General features: G+C 43.3%; 1 protein-coding gene across 1 annotated transcript in view; it reads left to right on the forward strand.

The window, feature by feature from the left end:
- Positions 1–23,130, forward strand: part of LOC126413283 (uncharacterized) — a 155,817-nt gene that overhangs the window by 126,846 nt on the left and 5,841 nt on the right. Inside the window, exon 4 of the mRNA XM_050083183.1 lies at positions 17,760–17,907. Within this exon, the coding sequence (XP_049939140.1) occupies positions 17,760–17,907 (148 nt within the window). The remainder of the gene's footprint in view (positions 1–17,759; positions 17,908–23,130) is intronic.

Genomic DNA, 23,130 nt, shown 5'->3' on the forward strand with positions numbered 1-23,130 from the left:
CAACAAGGCACTGTGCAAGCTGATGGCAGCTCCATAATGCTATGAGCTGTTTACATGGAATGGACTGGGTTCTCTGGTCCAGCTGAACCTATCATTGACTGGAAATAGTTACGTTAGGCTACTTGGAGCCCATTTCCAGCCATTCATGGACTTCATGTGCCCAAATAGCGATGGAATTTTTATCGATGATAATGTGCCATGTCACTGGGCCACAGATATTCGCTACTAGTTTAAAGAATATTCGGGATAATCCGAGCGAATAATTCGGCCACCCACGTCGCGCGACATGAATCCCATCAAACATTTATGAGATATAGTCGAGAGGTCAGTTCGTGCATAAAATCCTGTACTGACAACGCCTTTGCAATTATAGACGGCTGCATGGCTCAGTATTTCTGCAGGGGACTCCTAACTACTTGAATCCGTGCCACATCGAGTTGCTGAACTGCGCTGGGGAAAAGCAGGTCCGTCACGATATTAGGAGCTATATCCCATGACTTGTCACGTCATTGTATACACAGTCCCTAACTTCAGTACTTGTCTTACTATGTTAAACGTTTAACGTAACATTATACCTCTGAAGAGGACATTCTGCAGGCATTTTTCATTTTTAAATTCGGTCAGTAACAATTAAATGAAGTGCTGATAATGTTTTGTGGCATTCTAAACAATGTGCGGAAGAAGTTTAAGATAAATTATCAGTCCTATATGAGTAGCGCATTATTTTCTAGTTGGTTACAAACTATGCCCAACACAAAATTATCAAGAGACATCCCAGTATGTGTAGCTGCGATTACTCACGAACATCGGAGGATGCACTGAAGAGCCAAAGAAACCGGTACACCCGCGTAATATCATGTATGGCCTTCGGGAGCACGCAGAAATGCCGCAACACGACGTGGCATGGACTCGACTAATGTGGTGCTGGAGGCAATTGACACCATGAATCCTGCAGGGCTGTCCATAAATCCGTAAGAATACAAGGGGTAGAGGGCTCTTCTGAACAGCACGTTGCAAGGCATCCCAGATATGCTCAATAATGTTCATGTGTGGGGAGTTCGTCGGTTAGGGGAAGTGTTTAAACTCGGAAGAATATTCCTGGGGCCACTCTGCAGTAATTCTGGACGTGTGGGGTGTCGCGTTGTCCTGGTGGAATTCCCCAAGTCCGTCGTAATTCACAATTGATAAGTCAGAGTCGTATTCAGATATATCAGGAGTCCAAGGTTACACGATGGGCCTTCGGCTCCGAAATCCCATATCGATGATGTTTCACGCTGACACTTGTTGTAGGCCCAGCACTGAAATCTGCAGCAATTTGCGCAAGGGTTGCACTTCTGTCAGGTTGAACGATTCTCTTCAGTCGTCGTTTGTTCCGTTCTTGCGGGATCTTTTTCCGGCCGCAGCAGTCGGAAATTTGCTGTTTTAGTGATTTCCTTATATTCACGGTACACTCGTCAAATGTTCGTACAGGAAAATCCCCACTTCATCGCTACCTCGGAGATACTGTGTCCCATCGCTGGTGCGCCGATCATAACACCACGTTCAAACTCACTTAAATGTTGATAACCTGCCGTCATAGCAACAGTACCCGATTTAACAACTGCGCCAGACACTTGTGTTGTATACGCGTTTCCGACCGGCCGCCGTGTCATCTTCAGCCGACAGGAGTCACCGGATGCGGATATGGAGGGGCAAGTGGTCAGCACAACGTTCTCGTGGCCGTATGTCAGTTTACGAGACTGGAGTCGGTACTTCGCAGTCAAGTAGCTCCCCAGCTTGCCTGACAAGGACTGAGTGCACCCAGCTTGCCAACAACGGTCGGCAGACTGAATGGTCACCCATACAAGTGCTAGCCCAGCGCTGAACTTGGGTGATCTGACGACTGCGGCAAGGCCGTTGGCTTTAGTGTATGATTGATAAATTTCATAATCTGTTGTGGAAGCAAACTTTAGCAGCTGGAATTTGAACGTAAATACTCAAACAATAGTCCATATTTTTCAAGTTTCAAACACGAACGAGCGCCCTATATTCGCGATGACATACGGACCCCTTTAAGACACTGCCGATGACCCCACTTATTTTTCCACTTCTGGGGCATGTTTTATGCTTTCTTGGAGATACACTTATGTATTTTTCAGCGCGGTATTTCTTGTGCGGCGGCCAGAGGAACTTGCAACGACGGCGCAAAGTACACCATCCCGTCGGGTCAACCCGCCGGCAATCAGCGATGGCAGTCTGACCCGTCTATTGAGCAGGCCGGCGGTCGCACACACACACACACACACACACACACACACACACAGCAGCTGCACTCTCGTATCCTGGTTGCTGCAGTCTGTCCCTGCCCCTCTCCCAGCTCCACTTCCATCTTGCGTCTCACAATATTACACGGAACAGATCAACGTAGAATTTACTTCGTTGCGACTAACTTTTGTCGGTATCTTTTGTCGCCTACTTTATAAAGAATCAAACTCCTGTGTACAAAACAACTACAGACTCTGGATTACTTTACAAATGAGCTAAGGTGTTGACTATTTGACGTTAAGCGAGAAAAGGCTTAGAAAAGATCTGAAACTATGTTTAAAGATTGTTGCAAGTCACTAAGTACTCTCTTTATGAAATATTGGATGCCTATATTCTGGGTAATTAGGACTCCGCTTTTAAGCAAAAGCTAGTTCTTCGCACGTCTAAGTATCTATGACGTCATACGGGAGTGGACAAAAATATGGAAACACCAACGCATTACCATGCATAAGCTCTGTTTGGTTTCCAGAGGAATCTTTTACAGATCTACCTGCACGACAGTGGCAAGTTAAGGTAATAATGATGGAGGCTGATAGCGATCATGCACGCTTCTCTAGAACGTTGACCACAGAGGCGCAATAGTATTGGCATATGGTGACTGAGGTAACCATGGGAGGCTCTAAAATTCATCCTGGTGCACACAGAACCAGTCCTGGATGACGCGAGCGAGTCCTGTCACCTTGGAACAGAGCTTCACCATTGGGTAACAAACGTTGTACCACAGGATGCACCTGATCAGCCTAAATTGTCACATATTCAATGGCAGCAATGTCACCTTGCGGAGTAACAATGGGATCAACGTAATACCACGATATGGCTGCCCAAATCATCACCGTACCCCCGTCACGTTTCACTCCTCGGACGTAAACCTGCTTAGAACTTGACTTTCTTCCAATGCTCCAGAGTCCAGGTTCAAATGGCTGTAAGCACTATGGGATTTAACATCAGTCCCCTAGACTTAGGACTACTTAAACCTAACTAACCTAAGGACATCAAACACATCCATGCCCGAAGCAGGAGTCGAACCTGCGACCGTAGCAGCAGCGCACTTCCGGACTGAAGCGCCTAGAACCGCTCGCCCACAGCGGCCGGCTCCAGAGTCTAGGTTTTGGTTCGGTTGGGTTGTTTGTGGGAAGACACCAAAAGCGAGGTCATCGCTCTCATCCGATTAGGGAACGACGGGGAAGGAAGTCGGCCGTGCCCTTTCAAAAGAACCATCCCAGCATTTGCCTGGAGCGATTTAGGGAAATCATGAGAAACCTAAATCAGGATGGCCGGACGCGGGACTGAACCGTCGTCCTCCCGAATGCGAGTCTAGTGTGCTACCTCTGCGCCACCTCGCTCGGTCCAGGTTTTATGGCTTCGGCATTGCGTTTTCCTGTTACACGGATTGTATCACTGATAAGTTATTTTCGAATTCCAGTTCGCCCTCCAATTTCCTACTTACGCATGTTTTGGCGCTGATGTGGTACACGAGTGCGACATTCAGTTCTCCGGTTATTTTTACAGCTTATATTTCGCCGCAACCCTCTTCAATCACCGTCTGTCACGATCTCTCACAAACATCTTCGCCCGGGTTGTGACTTAGCGAATGACGTTTTTTCCTCTTTTCCTGTAGGCAGTACAAATCTCCGATGTGGTACCCCGTCGGACACCAAATTCTTCGCCTCCCTTGGAAGCACTCACCACGCGTGCGCCGACAACTTGCCCTCTTTAGAATTCGCTTATCTGCGACATGAGGCACTCAGAACTGTCCCGACCACGACTGACTCTTGCCCCGTACTGAAGACGTTGCACAGGTGCCGTTGGTGATCAAATACATCAGCGCAACCTGCAGGCTTGGCTAGCATATGCATTATGTTCAAGCAAACTCACGCAGTTTCCATATTTTTTTCCAACGCTTGTGTATTCTAAAACATGAGATAATTCTGTGGTTACAGTCACTGGTATATGTGTATACTGTCTGCAAGATACGTTGCGAGTACAGTTAGTAGTAAATAAATAATAAATTAAAACGTCTTGGCTGATGCTATACTTCTACTCCATTAACAGTGAAAATGTAGTAAGAGAGAAACTTTTATCATTTTGGTAGAGGGTGCGGGGTATAACAGCGAGGAAAAGTTTCAGAATGGTGTGAAAGTACGTTACATGTCACTATTTGCTCCATTTTCAAATCCTGGATGAATATGGTTAGGGTATTTGCGCGAGGTGACTTATACCGCCTCAAGACTCATACACAGTTTATAATTGTAATATTTATCTTACTGTGTTTAACTTTTCACATAAAATTATAGTTCTTAATGAGTCGATTACGTCAGGATTCTAATGAACAAAAATTTAATAGCCAACATCACATTCAATTCTATTTTTTCCTGATGAACATTTTCAACAGTTAAGGTTGTCATCTTCTGATCTTTAAAAACTAGTTCTGCGTCCTGTTCCATTACGATCGTAGCACACATGCCATGTTGACATTACTGTACATAGTATGTAGCACATTTCCCACACATTAGTTGAAAATAAAATCAGGTTTGTCAGGAATAACCACAATACAGTTAAAAAGCACATTGTGTAGCTAGGGATGTCCGCACACATATCGTTCCAAATGGTTCTGAGCACTATGAGACTTAACATCTGAGGTCATCACTCCCCTAGAACTTAGAACTACTTCAAACTAACGAACCTAAGGTCATCGCACACATCGATGCCCGTGGCAGGATTCGAACCTGCAACCGTAGCGGTCGCGCGATTCCAGACTGAAGCGCCGAGAACCGCTCGGCCACACCGGCCATATCGTTCCACTGAAGCTTGTTGGATGTTTAGTCTCGTAACAGTGCACATATGTGTACATGTTTACATTTTCATGACTAGCTAAATACACCATTATTTAACTCGTCGTGTAAACTTAAACAAGTGCACATGGAAATGAGCGTACGGCATTGTGGGCCGGGAGTCTCCCGTTCGGAGTTCGGCCGCTGAGGGCAAGTACTTATTGCATTCGACGCCACACTGGGCGACTTGCGCGTCGGAGATGGGGATGAAATGATGATGACAACAAAACACCCCGAGCGGAGAAAAATCTCCTGCTCCAGCCGGGAATCGAACCAAGGCCCCGTAGCGTGGCATTACGCCACGCTGACCACTCAGCTAACGGGGGCGGACAACGAGTGCACAAATGTGCACTGTTACTCAATTCAACATCTGAGAGTGCAGTGAAGTGCGCTGTGTTGATGGCTCTTCACAACCGTAGTGGTGGGATTCTCTGTCTACATCAGCATATGAAGATATGCTACACAAGCCACTGCACAGTGCATGGCGGAGGGTATCTCGTACCACTCTTATCGATTTTCTGTCCTTTTCCCCTCGTGTACTGAAAAAATTTCTCTGAGCACTATGGGACTTAACATCTATGGTCATCAGTCCCCTAGAACGTAGAACTACTTAAACCTAACTAACCTGAGGACATCACACAACACCCAGTCATCATCGTGTACTGAGCGACGAGAAAGTGACTATCTGTTGTATACCCTCTTCCACGCGCTATACAGATTCTCTAAACTTACCCTATAGGATTTCGCGAGAACTCTTCTTCCAAGGATTTCCAGTTAGATTCTCCAATCGTTTCCGTTACAATTACATATGGGCCACACCACCCTGTTACTATCTCAGCGGAGCATCTCCAAATTCGTTCGATGTCTGTTTTCATGCCTATTCAGGAAAGACTCGAGACACTGGAATAGCACACTAGAACTATCCGCACTAGCATCTTGTACGTGACTGCCCGTGCAGATGCGCTGCACTTTCGCAAAACACTACCAACCAATGTGTGTCTTGTATCCGCATTCCCTTATACTGAAATAGCGAAGTTGCAGAGGTCACACCAATGCTCAAGAAATGAAACAGGAGTAATCTGCTAAATATGATTTTGGAACATATATTGCGTTCGATCATTATGAATTGCCTCGAAGAAAACGATTGTTAACACATAGTCAATTCGGATTCAGAAAATATTGTTCTGGTGAAACACGATTAGCTCTTTATTCATATGAAGTAATGAGTCCTTTCGACAGGGAATCTCAGATTGATTCTATATTTCTAGAAGCCTTTTGATATCATTGGTCACAATCGGCTTGATATAAAATTTCGTGCCTATGGAATACTGGCTCAGTTGTGCAACTGGATTCGTGATTTCCTGTTAGAAAGATCACAGTTCACCGTAACTGATGGAAAGTCACGCGTAGAACAGAAGTGATATCTGGCATTCCACAGGGAACAGTTATGTGACCTCTACTCCTCCGAATACAAATTTAATGATTTAGGAGACATTCTGAGCAGTCGCTTTACACTGCTTGCAGACGCTGCTGCCATTAACCTCTCGTAAAATCATTAAAAGAACAAAACTAACCGGAAAACGATTTAGTGCAAAAAGTTGCAATTGACTCTAAATAATAAGAAGGTTGAGATCATCAAATGGAATGCATTAAATTTCGTTTATACGATGAATCGCACAAATCTGAAGGCTGTCGGTTCAACTAACTACCTAGGTATAACAATTATGAACAAATTAAATTGGAACAATCACATAGAAAATGTTGTTAAGGCACACCAGAGACTGCGTTTATTGGCAGAACACATAGAAGATGCAACAAATTCACTAGAGAGACTGCCTGCCATACGCTTATCTGTTCTCTGCTAGAGTGCTTATGTATAGTACGGGTCCTTATCAGATAGGCTTGATGGAGGATGAGCTGGTCGCTGTGGCCGAGCGGCTCTAGGCGTTTCAGGCTGGAATCGCGCGACCGCTATGGTCGCAGGTTCGAATCCTGCCTCGGGCATGGAAGTGTGTGTTGTCCTTAGGTTAGTTAGGTTTAAGTAGTTCTAAGTTCTAGGGGACTGATGACCTCAGATGTTAAGTCCCATAGTGCTCAGAGCCATTTGAACCATTTGATGGAGGATGACGAAAACATTCAGAGAAGGGCGGCTCGTTGTCTACAAGCGCGGAATAGGGGGAGGGGAGGGGAGGGGAGGGGGGGGATAATATCACGGATGTTATACGCGAGCTGGGATGTCAGTTATTACAACAGAGACTTTTTTTAGTTGTGGCGAGATCTTCTCACGAAATTTCAGTCACCAAATTTCTCTTCCGAATGCGAAAGTAATCTGTTGACGTCTACCTACATTGGTAGAAATGATCATCGTAATAAAATAAAGAGAAATTAGAGCTCGCATGCAAAGATGTGTGTATTTTTCCCGCGTGCGCGTTTCGAGAGTGAAACAGTGGAAGAGCAGTGTGCAAGTGGTTCGATGAACCCTCTGCTAGGCACTTTAGTGTGCATTGCAGAGTAGTCATGTGGATGTGGACGTGGATATCGCGTGATCGTCCCATTTCATATCAAATGTTTTTTATTCCAGTCTTTGATCACAGTAATAGCCCTCGACGATGACCGGTTTCAATCAGTAATGACCATCTTCATATCTGTTCTACACCACGTCCTAATGTGATAAGACCGTAATGGCTTCGTCAAAACATATAAATACACTCAGCAAGACATCTTCACGTAGAACTAAAATATGGTGTAAAATAGGCCACATCGTCCACACAGCCATTTTGCAACAAGCGTTACTGTACAAAGCATACTCATATTCATATCGTTTCTTAGTTGTACCACTAATTATTTATGTAGTGTGGCTTGCTCAAGATAAGCGCAAAACTATTAATTAGATACTGCCAGATTATTGCTCTTTATTATAGGCATTATCTTACATTTGTTCACATTTAAACGCGGTTGTTATTCAATATACCAAGCAGAATTTCGTCCAATTCTTTCAGCAATTCATAAAATCGTCCAATGATCACACTTTCCTTTAGGCAACAGCGTCGTCAGCGAACGATTGGGTCATTCCACGTCAAAGGTACCAATATTAAAAAGTGTCCCCACTCGAACATCTCCAAATCTAATGAAATTTGATGTGAATGTTCTACATGGTCTTTTATTGTTATATACAAAATGTCAGACCAGTATCTTCAGTGGTTGAATTCTTAGGGAATTTTGAAGAGAGGCTACTCACCTCAGCATCATGTACGAACGTGCAAATGTGCCAACTTTGCTAGGCTTTTTTAAAAGTTCTAGAAAACATTTGGTCATTTGCTTTAGCATACATAGACAACTTTTTATGCTGAATCACACCATAGCAAAAATTAGGGATTTAGTCATTCCTAAATATAGATACAAGCCTCTAAATTGGCTAAAAAATTTGTCACTCTATTCTGAGATCCATGGTTTGATCGACCACTGCTACCTTTCGTATGAGCCAATCACGCCACAACTTCAGATGGCTATTCATATCTATGAAGTCTACATATCAATCAAATTTAATTAGCACTGGGTGCCGAGATGAAAACATATGCATCTGCAAAGTTGGCCAAAATTTTCTAACTGCATATTTTAGGGTATTTTTGGGGGGCAATATCTCAACTGTCTTCTTCAATCCTTTTTTTCTTACCACAGATGGATAGAGTATTCTTTAAGATTTCGAAGCTATACTGTTTAATTTCTGGATCTTGCATATTGATGAGTAAGAATACCTATCAAAAGTAGGAAAAATGGATTACTGATAAATACAAAAATTAAAACAATTTGAAGCTGTAAATAAAAAATGTGTAATTGTAGTGTCTTTTAAAAGTATAAAATTTTTCTGTGGTTTAGGAAAAGTAACTATGCTAATAAGTGTTTTTACATTATTTTACAGTGTAGAATATAAGTATAATAAAACGTCAGAAAGTGCCCTGAAGAATATAAAATCTAGGATATCATAATGGAATGCTGTGTTGCTTTACAAAGTTTCAACCCTTGAATGCATTGACACTCGGTTTCCTTTGGTATTTTAAAGCGGCGATAGTTTTTTTAAGGCTCTACGCATACAGCAGTGATATACATTGCTGAATCACCACTTGTAATTGCTGCTTTCATTATTGGCAATTTTCACAGTGCCAGTCTTTTGTGCGTTGACACTGTACAATCTTAGTGTTGCGTACTGAGTGTTTAAATAATCAGTAATCATTGTTGTAGCTGAAGGTAAGCACTAAAACAATATGTTTTGATAGCCTAATTTGTATATTTAATATAAAAACAACAGTGAATATTGTCTGAAGTCATCACCATTCTATTGTGGAAAAAGAGAAATACAATCAGTTAAGGAAATGTGATTCAGCACACATGATGATGGCAACAATGTCGATTGCCTAAATATTGTGTCCTTTGAACACTCACACCAGGCTGTTCACCCGATATTTATTCGTCAGTTAAGGAAATGTCGCAAATTGACAAGGAGATTCTTCAGTGTAGGTCTGGGCTTGGTTTTACTCAAGATGCCCTTACCTTAAAGAAACGTTCATTGCTTATTGTAAGCAATATGGAAATGAACTAAGCTTCTCAAAATTTTGTGAACTAAGGCCGAAATGGTGTAGTACAGCTGTTTCTTATGGATCACATTCAGTATGTGTATGTGCAATTCATCAAAATGTCAAATTAATGTTGGCTTCAGCAACGTCCATTCAAGATGACTACAAGGATTTGATGAAAAAAACTGTATGCAGTTTGGAATCAAATAACTGTATGCTCCAACATTGTGTGGAATGTCCAGGAAAATGGGACTAGAGGCTTTTCTTGAAGACTCTTTTAAAGACTGTGACCCTGAAGAAACAATGGAATACAAAGCAATGGTTCCATACTGGCAGACACACATTGGAGACTTGCCAGAGAACTGATGAAGATTTCATGGAGGCATTGATTTAGAAAATTACCGGTTTAAGAAGCCATCACTTTGTGTCAGAACACCAAAGTTTATATCTTAAGCAGCTAAAAAGAAATCTTGCAGAAAAAGAAGTAAATGTATTGATAGATTTAGCTGAGAATTATTCATTTGTTGTTCAAGATGCTGTGCAAGGATTCTATTGGAAGAATAGTCAGGCCACATTTCATCCATCTGATATGTATTTTGATGGCAAATAATGCCAGAATATTGGCATTCGTATGGTCAGCGACTGTTCTGTCATAATAGCATTGCTGTCCATGCCTTTCAAATAAAGTTGATAGCATATTTAAAGACTAAGAATGAAAACATTATGAACATTCATTATTTTAGTGGTGATTTAGCTGCTCAATCTAAGAATTTCAAAAATTTCATCAGTTTATGCCTGCACGAAAAGGATTTTGGCATCACTGCCAAAATGGAATTTTTTGGAACAAACCGTAGTAAATTACCTTGTGACGGCATTGCGGGAACAGAAAAATGAATTGTGGCCTGTGCTAGTCTGCAGAGGGCCTTAGATAACCAAATACCGTCTCCATATGATTAATTCAAATTCTGTGATGATAGTATTCCAGGGGTAAAGCTTTTTTATGTACCAAAAGAAGAAATTGAAAAAATCCATCTAGATCAAGAAACAAGGTTTACCATGGGAATGCAGTGTCTGGAACAAGAGAAAATCAATTAATTGCAATCAGCTCAGAGTAAGCAGAGTTTCCAGTAATGCTACAGCACTTACAGTTAACGCCTTCTAGGCAGATGAAGAGATTCCAAGTTTGAAGAAATTCCAAGTTTACAACCAGGACAGTATGTTACTTGCATATATGGCAATTTTGGTGGGTTGGAAACATGTGAAGTTTCACATGAACTACAAGATGTCCTCATCAGCTTTATGCACCTACACGGTCATGCTCGTTCCTTCCACTGGCCGACTGCTAAAGATACCTGCTGGATTCATGAGCAACACATCTTCATGACTTTAGAAGCCTCATCAACATCACCACCAGGAAGACAATACAGTTATCCACGATTCATTGACAAAATGCTAGAAGTGCTTAACCAAAAATGGAACTGACTCTTTAGTATTTTTGTTCTGCAAATTTTCTGTGTTTCGTACTATACTTGTTTTTACGTCATTTGTTAAATTGTTTGAAACTGACATATACACATGAATAAAAATCATTATGGGACTTAACGAGCAAAATATTTGATTTTTCAATCTACCCGAAGTGCTAAAGTAATCACTTTTTAATCGTATTCTTACTCGTCAAACTGAAAGATCCAGAAATTAAACAATATTTCTTTGAAAGCTTAAGGCACGCTTTTTCCAGCTGTAGCAAGAAAAAGAGGATTGAAGAAGACACAGTTGAGATATTGCCCCCGCAAAAATACCCTAAAATTTGCAATTATAACATTTTGACTAACTTTGCAGATGCATATGTTTCATCTGGGCATCCAATCTTAGCTAAAGTTTGTCGAGGCATCATAGATATGAATAACCCTCTGAAGCTTTGGTGTGATTGGTTCATATGAAAAGTAACAGTGGTCGGTCAAGCTATGGATCTCAGAATAGCGTGACGAATTTTTTAGCCACTTTAGAGGCTTGTATCTATATTAGGTAAGGCTAAATTCCTAATTTTTGCCACGGTGCGATTCAGCATGAGAAGTTATCTGTGTATATTAAAGCAAATGAACAAATGTTTGCCGGCCGGTGTGGCCTAGCGGTTCTAGGCGCTTCAGTCTGGAACCGCGCGACCGCTACGGTCGCAGGTTCGAGTCCTGCCTGGGGCATGGATGTGTGTGATGTCCTTAGGTTAGTTAGGTTTAAGTAGTTCTAAGTTTACGGGACTGATGACCTCAGAAGATAAGTCCCATAGTGCTCAGAGCCATTTTTGAACCAAATGTTTGCTAGAACTTTTAAAAAAGCCTAACAAAGTTAGCTCAGTTGCACCTTCGTACATGATGCGAAGGTGAGTAGTGTCCCTTTAAAATCCCTAAGAATTCAACCACTGAAATACTAAACTGAAATTTGGTATGTAGCCACCAAGCACCATATAGAACCTCCACATCAAATTTCATTAGATTTGGAGATAGTCAAGTGGTGGAATGATCCATTTACATAGTTGTTTAATAAAGTGTTTAGACGTACTGAGAACATTAGAGACCCTACTACGTTTTACTGGCACATCCGACGATACTTACGTTTGTGTGGAACTTAAGCCGTCAAGTATAGTGTTCTCGCTTCAATCAGTCAAATATCATTGAGCTAATCACATATCTGCGAAGACACTTCCTACAGTCGTATCTTGATTAGTAGGCGTTGATGCGGTACAGTGTGCAACGCCGTACGGAAATCCAGGAGGACTCAGTCTATCTTTTGCCTGTATCTACGTATTTTTTGCGAGATGTCGTATATGAGTAAATCTAGCTGTTTCACATGAATCGTTTTGTTTGAATCCATACTGACTGCGTGACAGTGGCCCGCACGTCAGTATTGCGGCTGTTCAGCATTCCGTTTCTGGTGAGGCCCTCGTCATCCGAAAGGCGACCGTGAGCATTAACGTGCGGACCTAACGTACCACAGACAACAACACTCAATGGGTCTCTGTGACGCTACGTCTCGAGTCAGCAGGATTGAAATACCACAGTTTCTGTATTTTGATCAACATCGATTTATGGAGCAACTAAGCGAGTGTTAAATGAGAACTCTCCACATACTCGAGCGAGTTCTGCCTCACGTGCGCACTTGGCCCGATACAACCTGGAATACAGACGTCTAAAGAGTGAGATATACGGAGAAAAGCGGCTGAGCAGAAATGACTGGAAGACAAATGTAAGACCACAGAAGCATGTACAACTAGCGGAAAGATAAGTACCATTTGCACAAAAATTAAAGAGTTCTTTGGAAACAGAGAAGCAGCTCTATCAATATAAAGATCGCAGATGGAAAACCAGTACTGAGCAAAGAAGTGAAAGCTGATAAGTGGACGGAATATACAGAGAATCTATATAAGAGAAACAAACTTCAGGACAATGTTATAGAATAAGAACAGGAAGCACGCAAGATAAGATGGGGGATAAGATATTGTGAGAAGAATATGAAAGAGTGCTAAACGATCCAAGTGCGAACAAGGCCTCTGAAATACACGACACTCACTCGGAATTACTGGCATGCTTGAGAGAGCCGGCCGTGACACAATTATTACACCTAGTACACCTGAGACATACGAAATACCCTCAGACCTCAAGAAGAATGCCATAATTCCAATCCCAAAGAAGGAAGTTGCTGGTAGGTGTGAATACTACTGCATCAACTGTTTAATAAGCCATCGTAGCAAAATATTGACAAGAACCATTTACAGAAGAATGGACAATCTGGTGGAAGCGATCTCAGGGAAATTCAGAGTGGATTCCGGATCAATGTAGGAACACGCGAGACAATACTTACCCTACAACGTACCCTATAAGATAGGCTGAAGAAGGGAATATGTGTGTTTATAGCATTTGTAGATACAGTCACAAGTTTTGACAATGTTGAGAACACTCTTTGAAATTGTGAAGGTAGCAGCGATAAAATACATGGATCAAAAGAAAACCAGACTGCAGTGGTAAGAGGCGAAGGACATAAAAGGGGAAATGTAGATGAGAAGGGAGTGAGACGGGGCCGTAACCTACCCATATGTTATTCATTCTGTACAATGAGCAAGCAGCAAAGGAAGCTAAGGAGAAATTTAGAAAGAGAATTAAAGTTCAGAGAGAAGAAACAAAAAGATTGCGGTTTGCCTACGAGATCGTTATTCTGTCAAAGATGGCAAAGAATTTGGAAGAACATGCGGCGTTTATGGCACATAGCTGCCCACGTTTACTCCTTTTTCTTTGCTTTGTTTTGATGCACAGTATAGGAAGACTTTGTTATGATAGGCTAGACACTAGGTAGGATCATGTGGCACACTCATCGAACGAAGCACCAGGTAGCCACAGAGCGTGAGAACAGCCGGGCGAACGAGAGCTGTATCGTACTCGAGCGGAAAAAATGTTCAGATGTGTGTGAAATCTTACAGGACTTAACTGCCAAGGTCATCAGTCTCGAAGCTTACACACTACTTAACCTAAATTATCCTAAGGACAAACACACACACACCCATGCCCGAGGGAGGACTCGAACCTACGCCGGGACCAGCCGCACAGTCCATGACTGCAGCGCCTGAGACCGACGGGAAATCCAGCGCGGCTTGAAGTACTGGATCATCCTCCATATAGTCCCGATCTTGCCACTTATGACTGTCACTTGTTTGGTTCACTCAAACAGGCATTAAGGAGCCGTCGATTTGCCTCGGACGAAGCACTGAAAGAAGCGGTGCATTCCTGCCTTGCAGCTCAACCGAGAATCTTCTTTTATGAGGGCATCAGGAAGCTTGTACAACGATGAACCAAGTGCGTTGAAACGCAAGGAGACGATGTCGAAAAATGATGTTCTTGTAAGTTTCGTATTTGATTACAATAAAATTGTATAGCTACTTTGCGGAGAATAATTGACTTACCCTCGTACTTCCGAATCTGTCGCTTTCTGACCGATATTCCCTATGTCGCAAAGCTAGGGCTGCTCCTCTCCATCATCCTTGCACGTCTTTATCATCAACATAGAAAAATCCATACTTGTGCATTGTTATATAATACTTGGAATACATACAACCATAATAACAGTTGGGAGGCAAAACTGTAGAAAGATATTGTTCAAGGTCAAGGTATACTATGTAGCAACTACACAATTGTAGCAACTACACAATTGTAGCAACTACACAATGCAAATTGTTTTGAGAAACATTTACTGGTGACAGTGGCTCGAACATTAGACTTGTTATTGTCTGTATACTTGCAGTAACTCAACATTTCCCTGTACGTCTACGGAATATAGTCTGCGATAAACAAATGGTTCTTCTTGGCTAGAAGGTAATTCTCAGGTTCACACTTCCTTCCTATGTCAGAACAGATGTTCCTTGCTTCTCCTAACTAATTACAGACAAATACCAGCTCAGCTGCTCAAAAAAGGCATCTGAAATACTGAATGTAACATACGGCATATGGTTAAGGAGATTGGCGTCATAAACATTAGATGCGCTAAAAGCTAGCTTCTGCTTAAAATTGAATTCAAATTTCCCTGACTATAGTCATGTAGAATTTGATGATGATAGCACTTACCAGTTTAACGAAGGTTATAAATAATTTCAAATCCTTACGAAACTTTTTCTCACTGACACCCCTCGAAAAATAATAAAAAGGAAAAAAGTTTACTGCTCATCACATTTTCGCTGTTCATGGGTTAAAAATTCAGCATCAGGCACAATGTTATAATTTATTACTTCTTTATTAATAATTCTATTCGTTTCATATTTTCCACACAGTTTCCATGTATACCATTGAATGTACCTGCAGAATTATATCACTGTACGACACATATTTAAGGAGACCAGGGACCAACAGCGTAGGTGGCAAGATGTAGCAGTGTTCCTGGATGCTCAAGTCTCACAACCTCACACATGAAGCTAGAAATTAATGGAGAAACTTCAGTATTTAATGTGTAAAAATTTGGACAACAGTTTTTGTGTTGTGCGAGGGTGGCCGAGGGATGTTAAATAGACGATAACACATTGGCACAGAGGTATTTTTCCCTCATTTTTGTGAGGCGATATCTGGTTGCATTAAAAAGTTACTAATATCGGCAAGACGGCGACATCCTTTAAAAGAAAATACTTATATGCAGCTGTTGCCAATAAAAAAAAAGTGCCACTTTGCTTGGTTGTTTTATATGTACGCAGAGTTTTCAAATAACATCTAAGGCGAACTGTGGTTCTCATTTTATGGACCTACATGAGGAAACGAACAGCGATAGCTACAGTGAGCCCCCACGCCAGATAGATCAACAGCTTAGGCGGCATTCTGTTCCTGGATGCTGAAGACTCAGAGATTTGGTCAAGAATGCCGGCTTCCTACGAACAAACTTCTTGAGCATCTTGTTGCTGGCTGTTCGTGACAACTTGATTAACAAATGTTATAACGATAACTTGAAAATATCGCAACAGGCTATCGACAAAGCCACATATGCTGTCGCTCAGGTAACGCTAAATGTTATGTTTCCATTGGATGATTATTTGGTAGAATCTCTCTCTCGCAGACCTTCGTCTTGTGTATTTAAACACTGATAGTGTGTGATTTTCTGCTGTTTACCGAGCAGGTACCGTTAGTCCAGTAATTTGTAAACTCGAGCAGTTTGAGCACGCTTTGTCACTCATTTCACTGCTGAAATAGTAGCTGATTACGTGGCTTCTTGTGTCTGTAATTGAGGGCTTCATTAAATATACACTACCGTATCTGGTCAAACGTGTCTGGACACTTATTGGTGGACATTAATATGGGAAGTGTCCACCCTTTGCTTTTGTGACGGCCTGAAGTCTGCTGCAGACACTTTCAGCGACCTGCCTGAAAGCCTGTGGAGAAATTGCAGCCCATTCTTTCATGAGAGCCGAATCCAGAGAGGGCAGTGACGTAGGACCCTGGGGTCTGGAAGGACTCTGACATTCTAACTCACCCCAAAGGTGTTCCACACGGTTGAGGATGAGACTCTAGATAAGCCAGTCTATTTCAGGAACGCTGTTGTCCATAAACGGTGACCTCACAGACGCTGATTTCCAACAGGCTGCGGTGTCATGCTGACACAATCGACCACCGTCTCCTGGCTGTTCCCCTCCTGTACGCAGGACAGAGTGACATAAGAAGTGTTCATATTCTCCCTCATTTAGCATTTTGTTAAGCGCAGTAAGAGGGCTATACCCTAACCACGAGAAACACCCCTGTACTGTAACAGCACCTCATCTGCCCTTCACTGCTGGCACTACACATGATGGCAGGCATCCACCAAACCGAAACTGTTCTACAGGAGTGCAACAGGGTATAGTGCGATCCATCACTGTCGCTCTCTATACCAGTTCAAGCGTTGTCTTAGCACAGAAATGTGTGGCTCATGAGGACCTGCCCAACCATTGTACCCCATTCTCAGTAATTTCCTGCACACAGTAATTGTACAATGTGGAGCGCTGGCAGCACTTTGGAACACACGAGTGATTAGTTCCGCTCACTTCATTCGACTTTTTACAAGCGCCCCCCCCCCCCCCTCCAGCAATGCTCGGCTCTTCTCGACCGCTATTGTGTGATGTCTGTGTGGTCTAGCTTTGACCGTGATTGTTCCTTTGCGTTTTCCCTTCACAACCACATCACGAGTAATCGACTTGTGCAGCTTTAGAAGGGTTGCAATACCATTGATGGATTTGTTACTCGGGTGTCTTCTAGTGTCTAGTGCACACTCGAAAGGCAAGTCTATTGTGTTCTTACTGCTTCTCCAGTGGCCGCCTCCTTTTATACTGACAGGCCCCCTCTCACAACATCTGGTGGTCAAATCCCCATTATGTATGGGCGCCCGGATACATAGCATGTCTGTTTGTTAGCATCTGTGTAGAGCTCTTATTTATGTAGCATCGTAAACCCACATGGGTCCTTAATTTTCACTACTAGTTTAATCTCAATCACAGTGATTAAGCAAACTACTAGTCGTTTGCCGTACTAAGGGCAGCTCCCCCGCCGGCGTGTTTCAGGTGGTACAGGCCGCCCCCGCCGCCGCCAGAGGAGGCAGTGGAGGCGTCACAGGTGGTGGGCGGGCGCCCCCTCAGCCTGGTGGGGCCCTACGGCGACCGCCGCGTCGGGGCCTTCCGCCTGCGGGCCGACCGCGGCTACCAGCTCACGGTGAGACACACAAAGCCCGCCCCAGCCGCACCCAGCTACTGCACTGCTGGCCAGCAAAACTGCGACACGGTGAAGGCGCCTTGCAACAAACGCCAAATTCGCATACAGTGTATGTACAACGAAAACTACATGTGACAGTGTTTACAATTTCAGTGCAATCGCACAAACCAGGTGGGAGTAATGCTACATACATTCTATATGTAAGGAAAGTTCACACTGTGGGTTCCTCGTTCAGAAGTTGCCTTTCAGTGTTGGTTGTTTCTGAGGAGACTGTCTTACACCTCGTGTAAGAATACCCCCCATGCACCGACATGCTGGTAAGTTACAGTTTCTCTCCGCGATGCAGCTCGCATTGGTTGGGATCTCTGACTGTCCTGCTGATATGGAATCGATCGGTAATGGAAGACCGTACTCAACATCATTCTGGATGTCAGTCCCCCCCTACGACAAGCAACTGAGAGGACGGACACACAGGGACTGTACGATCTTTCCCTCACCTATTTGATTCCTATCGGCAGGATATCTAGGGCACGTCTACAACTTCAAGAAACACTCTAAGACAAAAAAAAAAAAAAGACACACCACAAAGGGATTATCCAAATGAGATGGAAATCGGTAGATCTGACGTACATTTGCAGACCAACATGTGATTATAATTTCAGAAACACTGGATGATTTATTCAAGAGAAAGAGCCTGACAAATTGAGCGAGTCAGTAACACGTTCGTCCACCTCTGACCCTTACGAAAGCACTTGTTCGCCTAGGCACTCATTGATATAGTTGTTGCATGAGGTCTTTAGGGATATCGCTTCAGATTCTGTCCAACTGGCGCCTTACACCGTCAAAATCCTGAGCTGGATGGAGGGCCCTTCCCTTAATGTTCCAAATGTTCTCAATTGGGGAGAGATCCGACGAACTCATTGTCCAAGGAAGGGTTTGGCAAGCACAAAGACAAACAGTAGCAATTATTTCCCTCTACAGGCGGACGTTATTTTGCTGAAGTGTAAGCCCTGGAATGAATGACAACGAAAGGGCGCGTACTGCTGTGCTGTAAGGGTGCCGCAGATGACAACCAAATGGGTCCTGCTATGAAATAAAATGGCTCCACAGACCAGCACTCCTGATTGTTGGGAAGCATGGCGAGCGACAGTCGGGTTGGTATCCCACTACGGCCTGTGGCGTCTCCAGACACGATTTCGTTGCTCATTGGCGCTCAAACCGGAGCGGCGCTGTTAAGTGAAGACAAATCCACTGCAGTCAATGACATTCTAGGCTGAAGACGTGTCTGGAGTCTTCCTGGACAGAAGCGGATTATCAGCACCGCTGTCGCCTCCATGCGGCCTGACAATCAGAAGTGATGGTCTGTGGTGTCATTTCATTTCATAGAAAGGTAACCCGTGGTCCAGGGATACCACTGATGTTCTTTGTACCACCGCTTCCGGTTCCCTACACTTTTCTTGAGTCCTGGACAGAGGGAACAGCACATAGCTGCCAGGCCTCGGGTTGCGACCCCTGCCCACTCTGCTCCTATCCCTCACTTTCGGCGCCAGGAAAGTAACCTTCCTTAAAAAAAAAGTAAATAAAAATAAAAGAAGTAAGGCAACCGCTTCTTTTAAGTGGGAAATTAGGGTTCAAGTAAAAGAAAAAAGCCCGTAGCATTTTCGTTAGTAACCAAACGTCCTCGGTCCCGGTTGCGAAATACACTGCTGTCTATATTTTGGATAAAATCACCAACAATGGCGTCGAAGACTTCCGGCATATTAAGTCATCCTCATTCATCCAATTACCTTGTCAAAGTTTCAGGGCACTCGCTTGCCTTTGGGGTGGGAGACTGCCCCCAAAAGCGGAAGAATCAGCAATGATCAATGGCATGAGGATGCAGAAGGCAATGGAAACCACTGCATTAAAGACACAGTGCGTATTCACAGGACCTGTCGCCTATAACTGAAAAAGTTTCATGATGATCTCTCTATTGGCAAAAAATTCCGGAATACTCCCTCGTTCGGACCTCTGGGAGGGGACTCTGGGAGGGGGAGATGACCATGAGAACGGTCGAATAAACAACGAAATAATAACGTCCTACGAGTCGGGGCATGGAATGTCAGAATCTTGAACAAGGTAGGGAAGCTAGAAAATCTGAAAAGGCTAAGGCTCAATCTAAATATAGTGGGGGTCAGTAAAGTGAAATGGAAAGAAGACCAGGATTTCTGGGCAGATAAATATAGGGTAATATAAACAGCAGCAGAAAACGGTATAACTGGAGAAGGATTCGTTATGAATTAGAAGGCAGAGCAGGGAGTGTTACTGTGAACAGTTCAGTGATAGGGCTGTTCTTGTCAGAATCGACAGCAAACCAACATCGACAACGATAGTTCAGGTAAACCTGCCGACGTCGCAAGCTGAAGATGAAGAGATAAAGTATGTGAGGATACTGAAAGGATAATACAATACGTAAAGGCAGGCGAAAATCTAATAGTTATGGATGACTGGATTGCAGTTGTAGGGGAAGGAGCAGAAGAAAAGGTTACAGGGGAATATGCGCTTGGGCCAAGGAATGAGAGAGGAGAGGGACTAATTGAGTTCTGTAACAAATTTCAGCTAATAATAGCGAATAGTCTGATCAAGAATCACGAGAGGAGGTGGTACACTTGGAAAAGGCCGGAAGATAAGGGATTATTTCAGTTGGATTACATCATGGTCACAGAGAGATTCCGAAATCAGATACTGGACTCCAAGGCGTATCCAGGACCAAATATACTACGATCTGAATGTAGTAAAGATGAAGAATAGGCTGAAGAGTTTACGAGACTTGTCACAAAGAATCAGAATGCTCAGAAGTGGTATAGGGAAGTACTAAGAAATGAAGAGATACGTTTGAAGTTCTCCGTGGCTATAGAGAATGCGATAATTGGTAGCTTTTTTTTTTTTTAGGTGATCTCATTTTGTTCCATATTGTTCGTTTAATTTGTTCGGGGTGGACGTCCGATGACACCCGTTCAGGTTCTTCGTTGATCGTTCACTCAGTTTTTTTATTACAGAGGGTAGCTAACTCTCTGACCGAACACGCTGAGCTACCTTGCCGGCTCAGTAGGCAGTACAGTTGAAGAAAATGTGTGTGTGTGTGTGTGTGTGTGTGTGTGTAAATTCCTAAGGGACCAAAACGCTGAGGTCATCGGTCCCTAGACTTACACACTACTTAATCTAACTTACATTAAGAACAACACACACACCCACGCCCGAGGGAGGACTCGAACCTCTGGCGGGAGGGGCCGCGCAGTCCGTAATATGGCGCCTAAGACCGCGCGGCCACTCCGCACGGCACAGCTAAAGAAAGGACATCTCTAAAGACGGCAGTCACAAAAGTTAGAAAGAACCGTAGGTACAAGGAAAACAACTGCGAAGAAACCATGGACAAGATATGGAATGCTTCAGCTGATCGACGAAAGAAGGTAGTACAAAAATGTTCAGGGAAATTGAGAAGTACAGAAATATAAGTTACTTAGGAACCAAATAAATAGGAAGTGCAGGGGAGCTAAGACAAAATGTGCGCATGAAAAATGCGAAGAAATCGAAAAAGAAATGATTGTCGGAAGGACGGATTCAGCATACAGGAAAGTCAAAACAGTCTTCGGTGAAATTAAAACCAAGGGCAATGACAATAAGAGTTCATTGGGAACTCCAGTGTTAAATGCGGGAGATAGAGAGCGGAGAGGTGGAAAGGGCGGGAAGACTTGTCTGATTACCTGATAGAAGAAGCAGGAGCCGACAGGGAAGAGATTGGGGTCCAGTATTAGAATCATAATTTAAGAGCTTTGGAAGACTTAAGATCCAATAAGGCAGAGGGTGTAGGTAACATTCCGCCGGAATTTCTAAAATCGTTGGGGGAAGTGGCAACGAAATGGCTATTCACGTTGATGTGTTGACTGTATGAGATGGGCGATATACCATCAGACTTCGGAAGAACATCATCCACACACTTCCGAAGACTGCAAGAGCCGACAAGAACGATAACTATAACAAAATCAGCTTAACAGCTCTTGCCGACAAGAAATATACAGAAGAATGGAAAAGAAAGTTGAGGATCTGTTAGATGATGATCAGTTTGGCTTTAGGGAAGTGTTATGTCTAGGAATCCTGCGCACTCGATTCGCTAGACAATCAAACAAACAACTCGTACTAATGAGTTTATTACAAAAAGACAATTACAGATACTTGACTTTGGCAATTACACAGATGTGTCTGAAGCAAAAGCGATATACGAAATAATCAGTCTTTGCAGTGACTGCTGATCTCTAACTGAAATAAGCCTGTCCTGAACTGCAGACGAAGCGCCTAACGTTGACGCTGCTATCCAAGTGGCTTAACATTGAAGTTGCCATCCAAGTGGGCCGTCACCATACGGGCACGGCGCTTATGCCCTCTTCACGTAGCAGCCGCTGCTGTCGCGTTGTCGTCCTGGACAGAGGTCGGTCAGTGTGCGACTGGCTGACTTATCCTCACAGCCTTCTCTTCCCTGTCGTTCCCGACTCGCGTGCCGGCGCTTGACTTTAATCCGTAACAGAAAGGTAAAGGCGTCAGAGAGGCAGTTCTCACGTTCGGGGAAAAGTCCTGGAAAAAGCGTTAGTCAATGTGAAATGGTGCAATGTGTTCGAAATTCTGCGAAAAATAGGGGTGGTCTATAGGAAAAGGCGGGTAACATACAATTCTTTACAAGAACCAAGAGGAAATAATAAGAGTGGAATTAAAATTCAAAATGAAAGGACACCAATGATACGATTCGCTGATGACATTGCTGTCGTGAGTGAAACTGAAGAACAATTACAGGATGTGCTGAATGGAATGAACAGTTTGATGAGTACAGAGAATGGTTTGAGAGTAAATCGAAGAAAGGCGAAAGTAACGGGAAGTAGCAGTAATCAGAAAAGCGAGAAACTTAGCTTCAAGATTGATGATCACGCAGTAGATGAAGTTAAGGAATTGTGCTACCTAGGCAGTAGAATAATCCATGACGGATGCAGCAAGGAGGACATATAAAACAAACTGACAGTGACTTAAAGAGCATTCATGGCCATGAGAAGTCTACTAGTATCAAACGTAGGCCTTAATTTGAGGAAGAAATTTCTGAGAATGTACGTTCGGAGCACAGCACTGTATGGCAGTGAAACACGGGCTGTGGGAAAACCTTAACAGAAGAGAACAGAAGAATTTGAGACGTGGCGCTGC

Source organism: Schistocerca serialis, chromosome 7 (genome assembly GCF_023864345.2).
Source record: "Schistocerca serialis cubense isolate TAMUIC-IGC-003099 chromosome 7, iqSchSeri2.2, whole genome shotgun sequence".
In the NCBI taxonomy this organism is placed as follows: domain Eukaryota; kingdom Metazoa; phylum Arthropoda; class Insecta; order Orthoptera; family Acrididae; genus Schistocerca; species Schistocerca serialis.